Source organism: Tupaia chinensis, unplaced genomic scaffold (assembly GCF_000334495.1).
Source record: "Tupaia chinensis unplaced genomic scaffold, TupChi_1.0 Scaffold000232_3, whole genome shotgun sequence".
NCBI lineage: Eukaryota > Metazoa > Chordata > Mammalia > Scandentia > Tupaiidae > Tupaia > Tupaia belangeri.
Genome location: NW_006159709.1, coordinates 940,363 through 959,758, shown reverse-complemented (window position 1 = coordinate 959,758; position 19,396 = coordinate 940,363). Strand labels below are relative to the sequence as shown.

Sequence of the window (19,396 nt, the reverse complement as noted above, 5' to 3'; positions counted from 1 at the left end):
CAAACAAACAAACAAAAAACAAACAAAAACAAAAAAACTAGCAACAATACATATTTCTTCTTTTCATTATTCCCAATTGAGAATTTGTTTTATTATTATTTACATAGTAGTGATTTCCTCATACCTCTTAATAACACAGGTCCTTTAGACTGGTCAGAAATAATTCAAACATAAATTTAATATCTTAGATTTGAGTTACTGGCTAACTTTCTTCTGAACACAACTTTCCTAACAACTTGTAGAAAAATCCAAATGGCATCTTCCCTAAAAATGTCCTCAACTAGGCAGAGAATGAAAAAGAATCATATTTGCAGCATTATTCATTGGTTTGTGTTTGTAATCTTAGCAAGTGCCTAAGAGTGTGTGTATGGACCACTGGCTTCATTCTCTTTGCTTCTACCCAAGCTTCTTAAAAATGTGACATGCCAAAAGAACAAATAATGGACCTATCCTCACTTTCTTTCATAATTTTTCACTCAGTGACATTGCTATTAAAGAGTAAAAACTCCACTGTTAAATAGTAGGAAACAGAATAAAAACACAAACACAATATTCTGCAAAGCAGGAGAAACACAAACGTTATATGATAAAGATGAGGCTGTGACTGATTCTTTCATCAGGACTAAGTCAGATCAATAGAAGCACATTCTTTCACACCTTATTTACAAACAAAATAAAATCACTTTATATTGAGAATTGAAATGGTATTTGGGTAAGCAACTCCTCAAAGTGTCAAAGATCAAATTACTAGGTTCATGAATATAATTGTATATTTCCTTTGATTCTAATTATAGTACAGTCTATTCTTGACTACAAATTCATTTTACATCAGTGAACATGTTTCCAGATATGTATGCCAACAGGGTAATTTGTCCATTAGTTCTCATTTGTTAAGAAGTTCTCTATTAAATCACATATGGCCAATATTAATTTTCCTCATACAATTTGCCTTTCCCAGATGCTTATTAGCATTCACCAATATATTTTCAACTCCTCCTTGTAAAGCAACTTCATTAAAATATCTCCTCCTGCAGGATAGAGATGTTACTAGGGAAAAAAATAAAAGTCATCTTTCTTTTTTGACTTTAGAAACCCTATGTCCTCTCACTCAAATCAAGCAATAAGCCGCAAAAACTCAAAAAACCATAGATACCAATCACATCTAAAATACAAAATGGGGAGATGTTCCCCAAGGGCACTCACCCACTGGAGTCTGCAGACGTGATAGCAATCAGTGGCAAAATCTTCAGGGGGAGGCTGGTTGGTCTTGGAATGCTTTCTGATTCACTTTTCAAGTCAGCTTGTTCCAATTGTCTGAAGGCAAGAGGGGGAAGCTGAATATTGCGGCATGAAAGTCTCCGTACAAGATAGGGTTCCATTCCTCGGAAAGGGTCTTCCTCTTCAGTACTGGAATGTAGTGTTTCCTCAGAGGCCTAAGGCAAAAGTTCAAGAGCATACATAAAATCAACAGAAGTCCCAGTGTTCAGCACTACATAAGGACTTTATGCTTCTCTGGGAAAGAAAATAAGTGAAATTTATACACGGAAATTGCTAATGCAAAAGCAATGACATGGAAAGAGCAGTATTGGTGAAGAGATTAAAACTCACAACCAAAAGCTAATTTATATTTAAAATTGTGAATTCTTTTACCAGATATGCCTAGGTTGTAAGGTTGCAAGAGTTCACTGACAGCTCCAGTAAACTTAGAACTTATAACCTTTGTACATAATTCTATAAAATCAAGGGCAAATCAAAATGTTTTCTTACCTTCTGAATTGCAAAAAATTAACTTTAGATCATACCTAGTATATATGCATCTGTGCATGCATGTGTGTGTATGTGTGTGTATATATATGTGTGTGTATATATATGAAATATATAAAACCTATAAAGGAGAAAATGAGTCCTATTATTTTTCATACTGAGGACCATACTTTACACACATTTTTATATGTCACCTGTTATTCATTCTAATTTTATTATAAGATGCTGTAAGATAATTAATAAAGAAAGAAAAGTTGAGTATGCAGTAGAATTGTACTTAAAGCACAGATGAATTTTGCAAATTTGAGCTGTATTATCCACATACAAAAGACAAATCAAATCTAGAATGAAGTAGAAAATGTCATATTTCAACTCTAGTTGAAAGTTAATTGTTAAAGAAAAATTACATGGGCATTAATTATTTCCAAGCTGTTAAAAGTCTACTCTGTTAACAGTTATTAACCATTTATTCAGAATTATAGAATATCTAAATGTTACAAGATGCTTCAGAAGAGTACTGCATTTTTGAATATCTGCATTATCACTTTACTGGTTGTGTTCTTCTATGTCCAGTCTCTCTAACTTAGGCTTCTGTTTACTACAAAGATGAGACTAATATTTACCCATAAGAATGAAATGAGCCATGCAGGCTATAAGCATAAGGCATTACCTGCAATTTGACATATAACCACAAACAGCAAATTTCTTTCATTCTGAGTTTTACAGGGGAAGAAACTAGCCCAGGGAGGCAAAGTACATTTCCCAAAATTAGCCTGTTGGTTATAAATTAAAGCTGCATGGACTTTGGGGCATCCAGACCTAGTTTAGAAATTTTTGTTGTGCTCCTTTTTATACCACTATCTTTGGCCAGGTAACTTAGAATCACTGAGATTGTTTCTTTTTCTGAAACCTGATAGAAAATTACCTCTCAGGGTCATTGTCTAGACCAGCTATAAAGTATTGCAGCACCAATTTCTGTCACAGCATTTGCACTCAATTCAATGGCAGAAATTATCATAATCTAGGCTAATTCCATGTTTTCCTTTTTATGGCACTATGATGCCTTTGATGATCATTCTCCATATTGGTTTCCAAATTAAAAATTTGTCTCTTTCTGATGTATGTGTTGAAAAATGTGAAAGTATATACAGTGCTGGAATCTATTCAGCCTTGGATGGTACTGTCTAATTTTATAAATGACAGGATAACAGACTGGCATCCTGAAGAAAGAGGAGGTTGAAGATACAAAGTTCACTTATTTCAAATCCTACATAGGAAGATCTAGGTTCTGAGAAAATCTGCTTTAGGAATTCACATGGTTTATAGAATGGCATCAATAATCATAATGGCCAATATTTATTGAGTCCTAATTAAGCGGTGCTATTTTATATATATCATCTTAATTTTTACTAAGATCCTATGAATCAGTTCTTACTTTTCTCATATTCTGTATAATGAAACAGACCTATAAAATAGCATACCTTAGTCACACAGATACATGAAAATTTGCCTGGGATTTTTCAATTGTAGCACTCAAAGTTCATGTCTGAGAAACCTCACAGTCCCAAGTAAACCAGGGCGGCTGGTCACCCTACAAGATTCAAACTCAAATCTCTTTTACTGACAGTTGGAACTAACAACCACTAAATTGTACCACCTGGACATTGCAGTCCCTGGCAGTGTGCATAACACAAGAAGAATAGAACACTGCAACTTCATAAGCCTCATCTTCTAACTTAAAAAAATAAATAACAGAACTGAAGTCAAAACAGCCCTATACTAACATTAGAAATTAATGATGACCTCTGATGACATCTGGAGATAGAAATTCTAGGCCCTTCTTTGCCACTAATTACTGATCTCAAAATGTCACTAAACCTTTCTAGAATTTATTCTCCTTAGGCATAAAATTAAGAGTTTGTACACAACAGACTTTAAGAATACTTTCAGTTCTGAAATATTCAGATTGTATAACAACCAGTGACAAAATTAATGTTCGATTGGATAGTGAGTAAATAAAATAAAAGTAAAACACATTTATACATCACATTCTTAGCCCTTAGACTGGAAAAGTGAGCCTGTGTGCACGTTTTTCCTATCATTTTTATTGTTATTGTTATTATTATTATTATTATTATATCAACCATTATACATCATTTAGTTTGTAAAGAGATTTTACTCAACATGATATACATAGGCAAGTTGAGAATACTATACACGACATCACCAACAGGCAACAAACCTTATCTGTGTCCCACAGATGTCTTGCTTCTCCATTTTTCCCTGAATTTCCCTACCTGTACTCTTCCCCTCTCCCATTATCCTTTCACTTTGTCCCCAGTGTCCATAGCAATTTTCTTTTGTTTTTCAATTTTTCTTTTTTCTTTTATTTCTTTTATTTTTACATTTTTCCACAAATATATACTTTACATATCAAAAAATTTTTGCTCATACTCCATACTTCTTGACAGTTAATAAACAACTTTCAAAATTTCAAAATACTGAGTTTTAAAGATAACATTCAAAATGTTTCTTATAATTTTGTTTGAGACTCTATAACAACAAAGACAGTATGGTTTTAAATATTTTGGAGAAAATATTTACATGTCAACTACTCAAATTGTTGAAAAGCAAATGCCCAGCACACAAGTCACACATAAACCTTCTCGATTCAGCTCTGCCTACCAAGTGTTCTGGGATATACCATCTGCTAGCAAAGATTAGTCTCTTTTTCTTCCTTCAATGTCTTTCTCAAGATAATCCTCTGGTGTGGTTCTTCTTTTGCAAACTCTACTGATTACAATGGTGGGCTGAAAAAGTCCAGGTTATTTTATATTAGACATTCTTTCATATATCTTCTCTAATCCTCTCTGCCAGGCAGAACTATTTTTGGTGCCAGGCCATTTTTCTAAGACCTTTTATAGGCTTACTTGAGATCTACCTTAGTTCCACAGTTTTCTGATTAATCTTCAGATATGACATTCCAGTTGGAGCCCTGTCCAATAATGAGCATTTCCAGTATTTCCAATTTCTGATTCAATGCAACAAGCATTATTGAACTTATACAAATAACCCTTCTGCCACAAAACAAGAATACTCCCAAATAGTTTCCAATTCCAGAGGGGTCAGGAAGAAAGAAAAGTTTATGTTTTCATTTAAAGAAACAAACAAAAATACTTTAACAAATTGTTGAACCTATCAATAGGTCAAAAGTAAGCAAAATCCTTAAATCTGGAGCGTAATAAAAAAATCAGTAATGTTTTCATCAAAAGTCATAAAATTCTATTTCACCAGTTCAGTCTCACGTAATTACTCTCTTCTGTTAAATTTGCAGTGTTACTGTAGTCCAATCTTTCCGTTTAAATCCTAGAAGTTAATAGTCAACGTTATTATTATTTCCGGACTTGTCCCTAGCATTTTCTTTGTTGCTTTTTGTTCTTATTTCTCTCTGTGTGTCTTTAGTTTTCTTGGTAAAGCACTCCCTTCAGGCCTTCTTAAAGAACTGTTCTGGTATCGCTAAATTCTTTCAGGTTTTCTTTATCTGAAAATTTTTTTACCTTTGTTTCCCCATATGAAGGATAATCTTACCGGTGTAGTATTCTTGGTTGAAATATTTTTTTCACTAACACTTTCAATATATTTCCCCATTCTTTCCTTGCTTGCATTGCTTCCGATGAGAGGTCTGATGTCAGGCTAACAGGATAACCTTTTTAAGTAACCTGATGTTTCTCTCTTGCCAATTTCAGTATCTTGTCTTTGTCTTTGTGGATTTAGCCAAACTGTCTATAATGTGCCATGGAGAAGATCTTCCAGGGTTGATTCTATTAAGGGTCCTTTATATTTCTTGGGTCTGGATATTTGAATACCTCTCTAGGTTTGGAAAGTCTTCTTCCAGGATTTCATTAAATAGATTATCAATGCCCTTGTTAGTTTCTTCACCTTCTGGAATATCAATTATCTAGATGTTTAGGCACTTAATAGTATCTAGTATTTCTCATATATTATGCTCACTTGGGGATTATTTTATTAGTCTTTTTGGAGATTTTTTCTAAGTCAGAGGTTTTGTCTTCAACATCCAAGATTCGATCTTCTGCACAGTCTAATCTGCTTTTAATACTTTCAAAGGAGGTTTGGATTTCCTGTGTTACAGCTTTCATCTCTAACAGCTCTGTTTGATTATTTTTTATAGTGTGTATTTCTTCTTTCAAATTGTGAAAGAACTTCCTCTCCTCCTGGAACTCATTGTCTTTTTCCTTTTGCACTTTCTGGAGTTCATTATCTCTCATCTCTTGCATCTTATGGTCTGGGAGTGATACCATTATTTGGATTAGTCACATGTCCTTTCTCAAAAGAAATGGGGCTGCAAAAAAGACTTCTGATGTTCCATGTTCATCCACTTTCTAACAGTTGCCAGAATCTTGATTTTTATGGCTTAATAGTACTCCATGGAATATATCTGCCACACTTTTTCAAACCATTCATCTGTTTGTGGACATTTGGGTTTGTTCCATGTTTTAGCAACAAGAATAAAGCTGCAATAAATATAGCTGTGCAAGCACTTTTCTGACTGAATGTTCTCCTGTCTTTTGGGTAGATACCCAGGAGTAGAATTGCTGGATCATATGGTAGCTCTATTTGAAGGTTTTTGAGGAACCTGCATATTCTTCTCCATAGCAGCTGGACCAATTTACATTCCCACTAACAACGTATGAGAGTTGCTCTTTCACCACATTCCCACGAGCGCTTATCTTTTTTTTTTTCTTTTTTTAAAATCTTCACCATTCTGATTGGGGTTAGGTGGTATTTCATTGTGGTTTTGATCTGCATCTCCCTTATAATGAAGAATGTTGAGCATTTTTTCATATGCTTTTGGCTGTTGTTATGTCTTCCTTAGAGAGATGTTTACCCAGCTCATTTTCCCATCTTTTAATTGGGTTAATAATTTTCTTCTGGTAAGCTGCTTGAGTTCCCTATGTATTCTTGTTATCAGTTTCTTATATGAAGCATAGTTAACAAAAAATTCTGCACTTAGCATATACTGACTGTCTATACTCCATGGTAGAGACTGAAAGAGTAGAGGACATAAAAGCATTTAAAAATTGTTATGGACACTGGGAACAAAGTGGAAGGAGAGTGGGAGAGGGGAAGAGTGCAGGAAGAAAAATTTGGGAAAATATCGAGAAGTAAGACATTTGTGTTACAAAGATATTTTTTGGTGCCTGTTGGTGATGTGTATAGTAGTCCCAACTCATCTGCTATGTGGTGTATATCATGTTGGGTAAAATCTCCCCACAAACCAAATGATGGATAATGACTGAATATATCACTAATAATAAATAATACTAATTTAAAATTTAAAAACTCAAAAAAATAAAATAAATAAAAAGTCTTCTGATGCTCCTAATGACAGAATATTGTCATTTCCACAGCATGCATTCTCTTCACTCAATAGCCAATTCTATGGTCTTATTAGATCAAGAATTATCTCCTCCCTATTTAAATGAGACAATCCAAAATGCACTAAGGTCAGAATTAGTTTATTTCTTTTCTTATTCAGGTTATATATGGTCCCTTGGACCCCATTCTAAGTGGTAAAGACCAATTTCCTTCAGTTTATCAGATGGCCACCAAGGACAGTGCTCTGGCTCATGAAATCATCTGCTTGCTGCTGCATTTTGGCTGGATGTGGGTGGCACTCGATGTATTTGATGATATGCAAGCAGAGGAGTTCCTTCAGGATGTAAAGGCAAAGATGACAGAAAAGGATATCTGTGTGGCCTTTACAGAAAAGCTCCCTGCCACAAAAGGTGTCCCTTTTTCACGTGACTATATTCTTGTGCAGAGGATCAGAGTTTCATCTGTAAATGTGTACATAATACATGGTGATGCAGGGAGTGTCTGGATCCTAGGGATAGAAAAGGAATTCTATTTAATTTTGGGAAAGGGGTGGATCATGAGAAATCTACATTCTGCAGAGTGGAAACTTCTTTTGCCTAACCTGGGTGAGATGCCATACTTTTTCCATGGAAGCCTCTTATTTTCAAACCAGAAAAGGAAAATTCCAGGCTTTAAGCAATTTCTCAAGACAGTGAACCCTTCCCAATACCCAGAAGATTTTTATTTCAGTAAACTCTGGGCTGAATGTTTTGGATGCTCACTTGCTGGATCACTATGTAGCAAAGCTGGAACATGCCCACCAAATTCTTCCCTAGAGTTTCTACAACATGATTTGGACGTGATGACTGTGTCTGACTCATTTTCTTATTTATCATTCTGTGCATGTGGTGGTTCAAATTCTTACTAAGATGCTTTTGAAGAAAATAGAAATGGGATTTCCAGGAGATGCAGACCAGCCTATTCTTCCCTAGCAGGTCAATAACATCCACATACACTGATAGTTTTTGGAGGTATTTCCCCTTCTCTTCTTTTCTTCTTCTTCCTCTTCTTCCTCCGCTTCTGCTTATGCTTCCGCTTCCTCTTCCTCTTCCTTCTCTTCTTTTTCTTCTCTTCTTCTTCTTGTTTTTGCCTCATGGCTGATCATGGTTTCAATCCTGTGCCTGGCAGTTTGCTTCTCTAATTTCTATTTCTCTCTTTTTCTTTTATGAGTACATGTGGCCTTCATGGACACCTTGTCCAGCAGAGGATGGTCAGCACAGTGGCAGATTCTCCACAGCGACCATGCAGAAGGCACCTAGATCAGAGGTTTTGCCTTCAACATCTGAGATTAAATTTTCTGCATGGACTAATCTGCTTTTAATACTTTCGAGGGAGGTTTTGATTTCCTGAATGGCAGCCTTCATCTCTAATAGCTCCATTTAATTCTTTTTTCTGGTGTGTATATCCTCTTTCAGATCATGGAAGAACTTCAAGACCTCCTGGAATAATTTTCTCTTTTCTCCTGCATCTTCTGCAGTTCATTATCTCTCAGCTCTTGCATCTCATTTAGTTTTGTTACTATGAATATTCTGAATTCTCTATCAGACATTTCCACGAGTTCTACTGTACTGTCTGTGGATGATGGGGGATTGTTCTTTTCCCTTAGGAGAGAGATATTTTCTTGGCTTCTCATGTTTCTTGTGTCTTGATGATGGTTTCTGGTCATTCTGTGACAAGTCTCTCCTCCACTTGTCTGAATATTTCAGGAGCCTAGAAGATAAAGTTTAGAGCATAGCTTCCCTGAACAGGCCAGAACACTCCTCAGCTTTAAAATGACTTCTTGTCTGAGTATTTCAGGAGTCTAAAAGATGAAGTTTAGAGCATAGCTTCCCAGCCTGTGTGCACTTCTGAAGTTCATCTAGGACAGAACAAAAATGTAACCCATGCTCATAGATTGCTAACAGGTCATAATTAAGCTAATGACTTATGTGTGTGGATACCTTTCTCTAGGTAAACACAGAAAAGAACAAAGGATAAGTCTAGCACAGTTTTAGCAACACTGAATATAGTCAGCCAAAGAGAACATCTTTTTTATAAAGACTTATCTGCCCATTCTAGGAGTTAGAATTGTAATTGCAAAAATGCTTCCTATAACCCAGGTTATAAGATGAATAACTTCTTTTAAACAAAAGTACCTCAAAGGATAACTTCTTTAGAGAGAACTCCCTCTATTAAAAAGAAAGTTTATGTTCATGATCATATAATGACAGTTTAAATCCAAACTTTCTATAAGTATTTTTTAATTCTATAAAAAATGCTAAAGCAATAGATATGTATTACCTGACATTTTCCATTCAGAGGCCGTATAACAAGTGCTGTTTTTATACCACTTGTTATATTCCAGATTAATGTGTATCAATTATGCCTCAAAAATAGGTAGAACAATTTTGTAAGGTAGAAGGCAGGAGGTAAAATGATTTTATTTTGGAAAAAAAATAACTGTCAGAGCAATCTGTATCTTGTTCATTACTGAAAATGACATTTTGGCAAGGAATTGAGGAAAAAGGTATGTCCCTAAGTCATTGTTACTCCAAATGTTCAAACCTCCTGCATGAAAAATCACAAAAAGTGATGGCTAAAATTCAGACTCTATTCCAGACCTGCCTAGTCAGAATCTCTACAATTGGGGCCTGGGAGTCTAAGTCCCTGGTATGATACTTACACATACTAAAATCTGAGAACCAATGGTTTCAACATTTCAGACATAATCTGATAAAACTGGTTAGCAATGATCCAGCCAAAAAGATGTTCACTACAACACATTTATAATAACAAACAAATGGATGTAATCTAGTTGTACTGAGGAATTAGGTTAAATTTTGATACATGATGTGTTAAAATAATGCAGATCAATATCTAATTATGTTCATAATATGTTGAATGAGAAGAGCAATCATAGAATGATCAATTATAGATTGATCACTTTTTTATAAAACAATAACATCAAAACAAAAAGAGTCATGTATCGTATTCACAGAACAATTCCGGAAAACTGTATTACAGTTCTCTAAAATGGCTCTTTCTGGATGATGGTTTTAGTTTTTATGTCTTCATTAATTACTTGAGTCTATATTCTCTATAATATAAATATATTATTTTCAAATTAAAAAGTACAATAAAAGTCATAGAAATAAAATGAAATAATATTCATCTTGCTATTAATGGGAAAAAGAAATGTCTCTTATCCAACTTCAAACATGCAATATCAAAGAAAGAAAACACTACAATATTTTAATGAATTTAATCTGAACTGGCTGGGTGGTAATAAAATGGAATTCTACTTGATAATTAGCCAAGTTATGTGGCATAGTTGATAGACAAATAACATTGACGTGATACTTTTCACTATTAGGACAAACATCTCTCTGAAGGCATAACTAGAAGAAGCAATTCCATAATAACAGACGTTATAATGGATAAGCATTAAATTTATTATAAACTATTTTTCTTTTTTTTTAGTTTCTTTGAAAAAGATTTAAAGAATTATTTTATTTAACTTTATTTATTTTTATATGTATTTCAATTCAACCAGAGAGGGACAGAGTGATAGTGAGACTAAGAGTGAGAGTGAGAGTGAGAGTGAGAGAGAGAGAGAGAGAAAGAGAAAGTAAGTCACCCAGTCTGGGACCAGAACTGCAGTCAGTCATGTGGGAGTCCAGTCCCCACTATCACCACACCACCTGCTGGTCCCTTATTTTCTTCAGTTTCTATGCATTGCATTTCATTAATTTCTTTGTTCTTTTTTCATTAGTGTTTTCTTCTCAAGGCAGACAAAAAACCACTTAATGGTCCTTAGCATGAGGACATACACATAAATAGTGTTCAATAAATTTCTATGGCCAGGGACCAGCAGGTGGCATAGAGATTAAGGCACTGGACTCCACATAGTCATCTGCATTCTGAGTTCCAGACCTAGTGGCTTGAAACTGATGCTAGGCACCTGCGCAAGCATGCCCAAAATCCCAGGAGGAGAATGGACGAGGGGGAATTACAGCATGGCCATCCCCCACAGGGGGTGATTTCTCACTTCTTCTCTTATTGTCTCTCTTGCTGTCTCTTTGCAGCAAGTGTATGCGTTCTATGGCAAAAATAAAAAATAAAAAATAATTCTGTAGTTGCTGATAATCCTACAGATTTTGATATTTGTTTCATAAGTGTACATAAAAATGGAATTTCTATAGAGATGTCCCCTAAAACGCCCGTTGGTTGGCATTATAGGAAAAAATGTTTCTTTCTGGGCACAGAACTAGACCATATTTGTACATGCCTTGCAGGCAGATATAGACATGGCAAGGAGCATTACATCTCATGCCAATAGACTATAAGCCAAGAAAATATGTGCCACTTTCTAATCTGGCCCACAAGAGCTTTGTAAATTCATAGTCTACCTTTTTCCCATACTATAGTCCCTCACCATGTATTAAAAATGCCAGAGCCACAAGATGAAAAAAGTCGTGGTGTTTTTGGTTCATTGGTTGAGTTGTTTATTATAGTAAACTAACAAATACTAATTGCACACATTTGTAGGGTCCTTGATCACTGTTTATAGGAAAGACACTTGCAATCAAGAATATTTAATTCTGGCTAAATGAACCACAATCTTCTGTGGGGGCAAACCACTAAAACTTAGGTGTTCTTATTATAGCTAGTGCTATTTCCTGTTTTATTTTATTTATTTTCCTATGTTTTATTCCTACATATTATAGGGATACAATCACATCTTTATTCTTCGAGTTTGGTCTGTCTTAATTGTGATACTATTTCCTGGTTAATTCCTTAATCAGGCACCTACTAACCTCCAAGTTTGTGTTGTGTGCTGGAAATGCACAGGTGATTTAGACACTGCCTTCCCGTAAGTACTTACAGACCACTTGGGAATAAATGTAAGTAGACAGATGATCACCAGTGTATGTGTGGACTTCAGGTTCTCTAGAAGTAATATAGGCAGGATGAACAAGTTTGCAGGTGGAAGGAAGCGCTAACCAGATGCAACATCAATGAAAGGAGAAAACTAGCCTGAGGTGAACTAAGTCATATGATTGTCTCATAAAAAGGCCATTTCTCTTTTTTTTTTTTTTTTTTTTTTTTTTTTTTGCCAAATTTATATCATTGCTGTTTAGTCTCATTGCTTGCCCCTCTATTAAATACCTTCTACTTTTTTTATTATGACCAAGGTCAGTTTTTAGCCTGCTAATGTCGTAGAATGATTTGCTTATATGTCTATTCCCTTTCTTATCATGGATGTACGGACACATCTCAGAGGAAAAAAGCAGGTCAAAATTACTTCTATATTCCTAGCACTGGACTGAAGCATATGCTAACTAAACCTTGTTGAAGAAAAGAATTAAGCACATACACATACTTTTATCCATTTCTTCAATGGCAAAAAATTGGGAAATAAGGAAATTATATTAGATATTGGTATTACTAGTAAAGTTGCATTTGTAATTATAAGTTATATATGAAGCTGAAGCACTTGACAAAGAATTTCTTTTAAAATTCTTAAACGTCAACTTTTTTAACTACTTTGGTATTTCCCAAGTTCAAACCTTTTTTTCTAATATATAGATATGTGATGTGTATTTTCATTTAATCTTTTTAAAATTTATTTTTATCCATGATAGTGCATGTATAAATACAGGAGAGTGAAAGGAAAGCACCCTTGACAGTCTCATTCTGCCACAATCCCTCTTTCCTACCTCTACCTCCTCATATACATGCATGCATGCCCAACATGTCTTTAAGCCAACCTGGAAATTCAAACCCACAGTCGCCATATGGCCTGCAACACTGCAGTTCAGTTTGTTACTGACTGTACCATTAGGTTGGATCTTCACTTAAATTTTTAAAAATAAGTTTAAAAGAAGACACAGAAACCAATTTGCTGCAACATCAAGCTCTATAAATGCAAGTTTCCCTGTACTGAACTTATAGCATAAACTGAGCCAACTTTTTTGGGACCAGCATTTAGCATAATGGCTATGTCGCTGGACTCTCATGTAGTCGACCATGGTTCAAGTCCTAGACCCATTGGCTTAAAACTCATGCCAGGCATGTGTGTGTGCGTGCCCAAAATCCCAAGAGGAGAATAGAGGAGAAGGAATTGTGGCGTGGCCATCCCCCTCGGGGGGTTGTTTCTTGCTTTCTGTCTCTCTGTCTCTATCTGTCTGGCGAGTGCACACACCCTGTAGCAAAAACCTCTAAAAAAAAAACCAAAAAAAAAAACCAAAACTCAACCAACTGTTTAAGGACTCAAAGTTTAATAAGTTACTTTCACAGTCCATTGAAGACCATACCATCTAAAAAGTACTATAAGACAACATTTAACATTGTCTATACATTATTTTATGTTTCCATGAAATGGTTCACAGTATACTCTAGTAATAACTGAAAAACAACCTTAAGATTGTCTAAGCCTTACGCCAAATATTTTTCCCTTATATAATTACTCATTTTATGTGTTTTATTTGAAAATTAAATGCTAACGTTGCCAAATAATCATTAAAGAAACACACAAGTCAAGGCAATAAAGATAAGTACCTAAGGTCTTTAACATTGAAAAGGACATTGTACTTAATTAACACAATCCATTTCTCAGATGGATATTTCAATACTGATATAAAAACAGTGCTCTTGCAAAATGAATTTCATATAAAATTGAGAATTTCCATCTCAGGTTAACATAAAGATAGCCGATAGCACTCAAACATCCACAGAGCATAATCCAAATAGAGGCTGTGATTTTATACTGATTAGAAGAGACAGAAATCACTGAACTCTTTCTAAAACCATTTCACATAACTCATCAAAACTTCCAAAAATTCCTAAAAGGAATAGAATGAATTCTTATTTGGTAATATTCTACTGTGTATTTTCATCAACAAGAAAGTCTATCTGAAACTCTAAGATTCAATTAACCTTTGGTAAATAGCATTGTAACTTTTCTGGGTGACCTTGAAAAATGATGTCAATTCTATTTTGTCAGTAGAGGAAGGAAACATTTTTGAGGAAAAACATGAGTTCTATGAATTATGTTCTTCATAATGATATGCAGTAATAGAACCACAACTTTTTTTTCTTTTTTTTTTTTAAGAGCTAACATTGTTTTGTCATGTTTTGTTTTGGTCTGTGAAAATCATATCTTCCTAGAAGAGTAGGTTAAAACCCAGCCAGGTTATTCTCTCAGTGTTTTGAAAAATCTCTGACTTGAAGAATTAGGTGCCAAACCACAATAGTAAGAATAATACAAAGAATCTACTGTCTTCATTTTCAAATTTTATTTCACTACTATTCAAAAAATACATTTACAAAGATGAAACCAAAACACTAAAACAGTAATTTAAGTAAAGAAATATTTATAATAATAAACTAGGCCTATAAATCTGACATAAATTAACAAAAACTGGAATATGGGGAGGAAAAGAGAGACCAAATAAAGCAAAATTACCTCTCCACATGGAGAGAGCCATAAATTACGTTTTGTTCCTAGCTTTGATGTTCAGATAACTCCAAAACATTTCCTTGATAAGCAAACTATGGATCAAAATAATGTTTACGTTATATCTACATTTTAAATTATAGTTTATGGTGAAAACTAACACTTAACTCTTGTTAAAATCAAGATGATAATAGTAATAAAAGATGTTCCATGTTATTCCTTTCTATTTAGCATTATTAATACTATTTATTTTACTACAGGTTCTGTGTAAGTAACTACTTGATACTCATAAAAGCTGCATAAAGGTCTCTTATTCCCATTTTACATATTTGGAAATCAAGGCTTAGAAAGATTAGTTTGCTAAATTGACACTATTAGTAAATGGTAAAGTCAGGTTTTCAGACAAGATTTATCTTATACCAAAACTCATAGTTTTATCCAAAATATAACACTATCCCATTTTTGGATAATTTAGCAATCCAATTTGGAGAATAGTAATAAGAGGCATAGAACTACGAGAAAGGTGAAAAAGATGTTTATGCTTATTTGATTACAACCTGTTTCAAAGTAAGAAATCAAAATGTCTCAGCAGAAAAATCATTTAAAATAAGAATATTTGGATAAGTTTGTCCAGATATAAAATAAAATATGCAAAAAGTCTTTCCTTTATAATGTCAAATATAAAACTACAACACCAAAATATTTTATTTATTAAAAACAAAATATTCAAAAAGAATCTTAAACGGAAATGAGTAGAACCATGATTAAGAAATCAAAATGAATATCCCAAGACTTATATAATCAAGTGTAATATTTTTTGAGATCCAGCCACCATACAGCAAGCAGAAGGGCACCACTCTACAGTGACCGAGGCTACATGGGAAACCTGGGTTCAGTTCCCAACGCAATCTAAACAGGCTAAGTGTGATGGCACATATCTGTGTCCTATTTAACTGAAAAGTTGGGGCAGAATGATTTAATAGGCAGAACGAAGCACTGTTAAAAATACTTCTCTTAGCCAGCTTGTGGCACTGGATCCCACATGGCCAACAACATGGTTTGAGTCCCAGACCAGCAGCTTAAAAATCACGTGGGGCGCATATACATATATGCCCAAGATCCTGAGAAGAGAATGGAAGAGAAGGGGTTGCGGTGTTGCCATCCTCTCAGGGGCGATTTCTCACTTCCTTTCGCTCTTTTTCTCTGTCAAGCACATGTGCCATATAGGAAAAAGTAAAAATGATCTTAGTAATTAAAAATAACAAGAATATTTTATCTTACTAGAGATAAATTTGTACCATAAAACTACATGTGGTACTTGGAAAATTGGAAAATAATCAATAGAAAGATCAGTACAAAAATACAATACAGAATTCCCATAAGTGGTTTACTATTATTATTATTTTTAATCACCAGAAGGCACATATACACTGGAAATGGTATATATATATATATATATACCCACACACACACAGACACACACATATATATACACACACACATACAGAGAGAGAGAAGGAGAGGAAGAAAGCAGCGCCCAGTGAGGTATGATCTTGTCATAATCCCTTCTCCATTTCTCGATCAGGGAAACAAGGCACAAAGAATTTTTTAAAAAATCTCCAGAAAGCAACCAGAAATAAATAGAATAATTTCAATAATTGTCTTAAAGAAACTCAGTGTGTTACAAGAAACAAATACACACCTAAACAAATCAGGAAAATTATGCATAAACAAAATGAGACCTTCAACAAAGAGAAACAAAAATGAGCCAACATTTTTGGAGCTGAAAAATAAAATAATTTATTAGAGAATTTCAGCAGTAGACTTGATCAAGGAACAGAAAGAATGAATGAACTCAAAGACAGATCATTTGAAATTATCCAGTCAGAGGAACAAAAAGATAAAAAAAAATGCAGAAAAATGAAGATAGCCTTAGGAGATACCATCAAGTGATACAGTATGCATGTTATGCAAATCTCAAAAGAAGAGAAAGGGGTAGAGAGCTTATTTAAGGAAATAATGATTAAAATTTTCTATCTCTAAATCCAAGGAATCGACAACCAAATTTAAAAAATCCAATTAGGGAAAACACAGATACATCACTGAAACACATTATAATCGAACCATCAAAAGTCAAAGACTGCCAGTGAAGAATACTATATTCAGCAACACTATGCTTCAAATATGAAATAGAAATAAAAATAAAGAAAGGCTAAGAGAGTCCATCATCACCAGACCTGACTTAAGAGAATTGCTAAGGAAGTACTTTAAAGTGAAACAAAAGGATGCTACACAGCAACACAAAATTATATGAAAACATAAGGCTAATTAGTTGAGCAATTGACAAATTCTGTAATACTGTAATGATGGTGCATAAATCACTATCAATTCTCATATAGAATTTAACTATACACTATAACTAAAAACTAAGTTAATGAATATAAAATATATAAATATTCAATTTGTGCCACTGATAACAAATGAAAGGGTTGGGAATATTTAAATGATTAAAGTTTTGTATACAATTGCATGCCAATATCAGCCCACAGCCTATCCTTAGAACTGAAACTGCAGCCTTAACAACAGTCCTGTTTGCCCACCGACCTAACTGGACTCATACTCATGCATGCCCCAGGAGACAGACCTGCTTACCCTAATCTCATAGCTCTGTAACTCACCTCCAGCTCTTCTCAGATGCAGCCTGAGATTAGTCCTGCCCACCCAGCAACCTGCTCTAAGTCACTAATTTTCTTCCAGTTTTTAGAAATACCCTTTATTTTTTTTTCATTAATTTATTTATTTTTAGAAATACCCTTTATTTTGTAAAAGTTAATATATGCATTATAGGAAACTGAAAAACACAAGAGACAAAGAACAAAGTCATGAACAGCTTACAACTGGATGTGTCCTTCTAGGACCTGTTTGCATACACAACAAAATGTGATTGAGATCATACAGTATAGTATGTATCACGATTTCTCACACATCATGAATATTTACCAATTCTAAGTCCCAAAGCTCTATTTTGATAACCAAGAATACACTATACCAACTCAATCTGCTAAAAAAAAATGAAAGTAATCCTTTCTTGGGGACAAAAATTTCACAGAGGACAAAATTGGAAACAAGCTTCTAGATAAATGTATTGGCAGTTAGGACTAAAATAGCGCGTTCCATTAATGCCCAATTTAAAGCATAAAGCAACAGAGTACTTTTTTTAAGAGAGACTTTCGCTATAGGTCATGTGTGCTTGCAGGAAAGACAGAGAGAAAGCAAGAAATAGCCCCCTGGTAGATGGCCGCTCCGCAATCCTTTCTTCTCCATTCTCCTCTTGGGATTTTGGGCATGCGTGCCCATCCACCCAGTGTGAGTTTTAAGCCACCAATTCCAGGCCTCAAACTGCAGTCTACTGCATGGGAGACCAGTAAAGTAATCAATACACCATCTGCTAGTCACCAGAGTATTCTTAAATATAATGTTTGTAAGAGAATTTATTATCAACTTCTCTACATTACAACATTAGCAAGATGTTTGCATTTAATTACTCAATGAATTTCTATAGCACAGCCAAAAGAGATGCACATGCATCAATGACTATCATCAAAATATAAATATGAACACATCTGCATACTTTACAAAACTCCCTCTGTCCCTCTGCTGCCAACCCAATGAACAAGCCTGATAAACACTGTTCAGATGTGGTCTAATAATTCCATGTCCTAGATTCATCCTTTCTATCAATTATACCAAAGATTTACAAACTTTCTAATTTACTAGCTCTATTTTTTTCCTCATGTACTGTCACGTCAATACATCTATAAAGGTGAGGTGTTACAAAATAATATTTGTCCAAAATAAACAGATACTTGAGCAAAACTGCACATATAGACCTATGGTTATAATCTTTTTTTAATTAATTAATTAATTAATTTTTCATTTCATTTTCTTTTATACATTCAATCACATTAGTATTTGTCTTACAAAATGGATATTTCAACAGGTGAATATTTCTCCCTAATACAGTTGATAAAACTACAAAATATCTTCAACAGATAATACCACATTTCTTTGTGACATTAATACTTTGCCTCCCTATTTTTCTTCTAAATGTCCTTCCTCAGACCCTCCTCTTGCACACATACTATATCTGGTATTTACATCTATATACTGTGTTTCTATATCCTTTAGTGAATTAGTTTCAGTCATAGAGTGTGGACACTAGGTACATATTAAGTGGGGACATACAATGCCTCTCCTTCATAGCCTGGCTTGCTTCACTCAACAGTAAGTCTTCCATATTTATCCACTTCCTGTCAAAAGCCAGGGTTTTGTTTTGTTTTGTTTTGTTTTAGGGCTGAATAGTATTCCATTGAGTATATTTGCCACAGTTTTACTATCCACTCATCTGTTCATGGGCATTTGGGTTGTTTCTGTGACTTAGCAATTGTGAATAGTGCCACAATAAACATCAATGTGCAAGCACTTTTGCGATTAAGTACTCTTCTGTCCTTTGGGTAGATACCAAGGAGTGGGATTGCTGGATCATATGGTAGTTCTATTTGTAGATTTTTGAGGAATCTCCAAATTGTTCTCCACAGTGTCTGGATCAATTTACCTTCCCACCAGCAGTGTAAGAGAGTTCCCCTTTCACCACACCCCTGGCAGCACTTATCATTCTTTGGTTTTTTATTTTAATCTCAGTCATTCTGACTGGGGTTTGGTAGCATCTCATTGTTGTTTTGATCTGCATTTCCCTTA

The 19,396-nt window shown here is 34.4% G+C and overlaps 1 protein-coding gene across 1 annotated transcript in view; it reads right to left on the bottom strand.

Moving 5' to 3' along the window:
• Positions 1-1,199: 1,199 nt before the first annotated feature.
• LOC102493637 (cAMP-specific 3',5'-cyclic phosphodiesterase 4D-like) overlaps positions 1,200-19,396 on the bottom strand; it is a 205,945-nt gene continuing 187,748 nt past the window's right edge. Inside the window, exon 2 of the mRNA XM_027771815.1 lies at positions 1,200-1,433. Within this exon, the coding sequence (XP_027627616.1) occupies positions 1,200-1,433 (234 nt within the window). The remainder of the gene's footprint in view (positions 1,434-19,396) is intronic.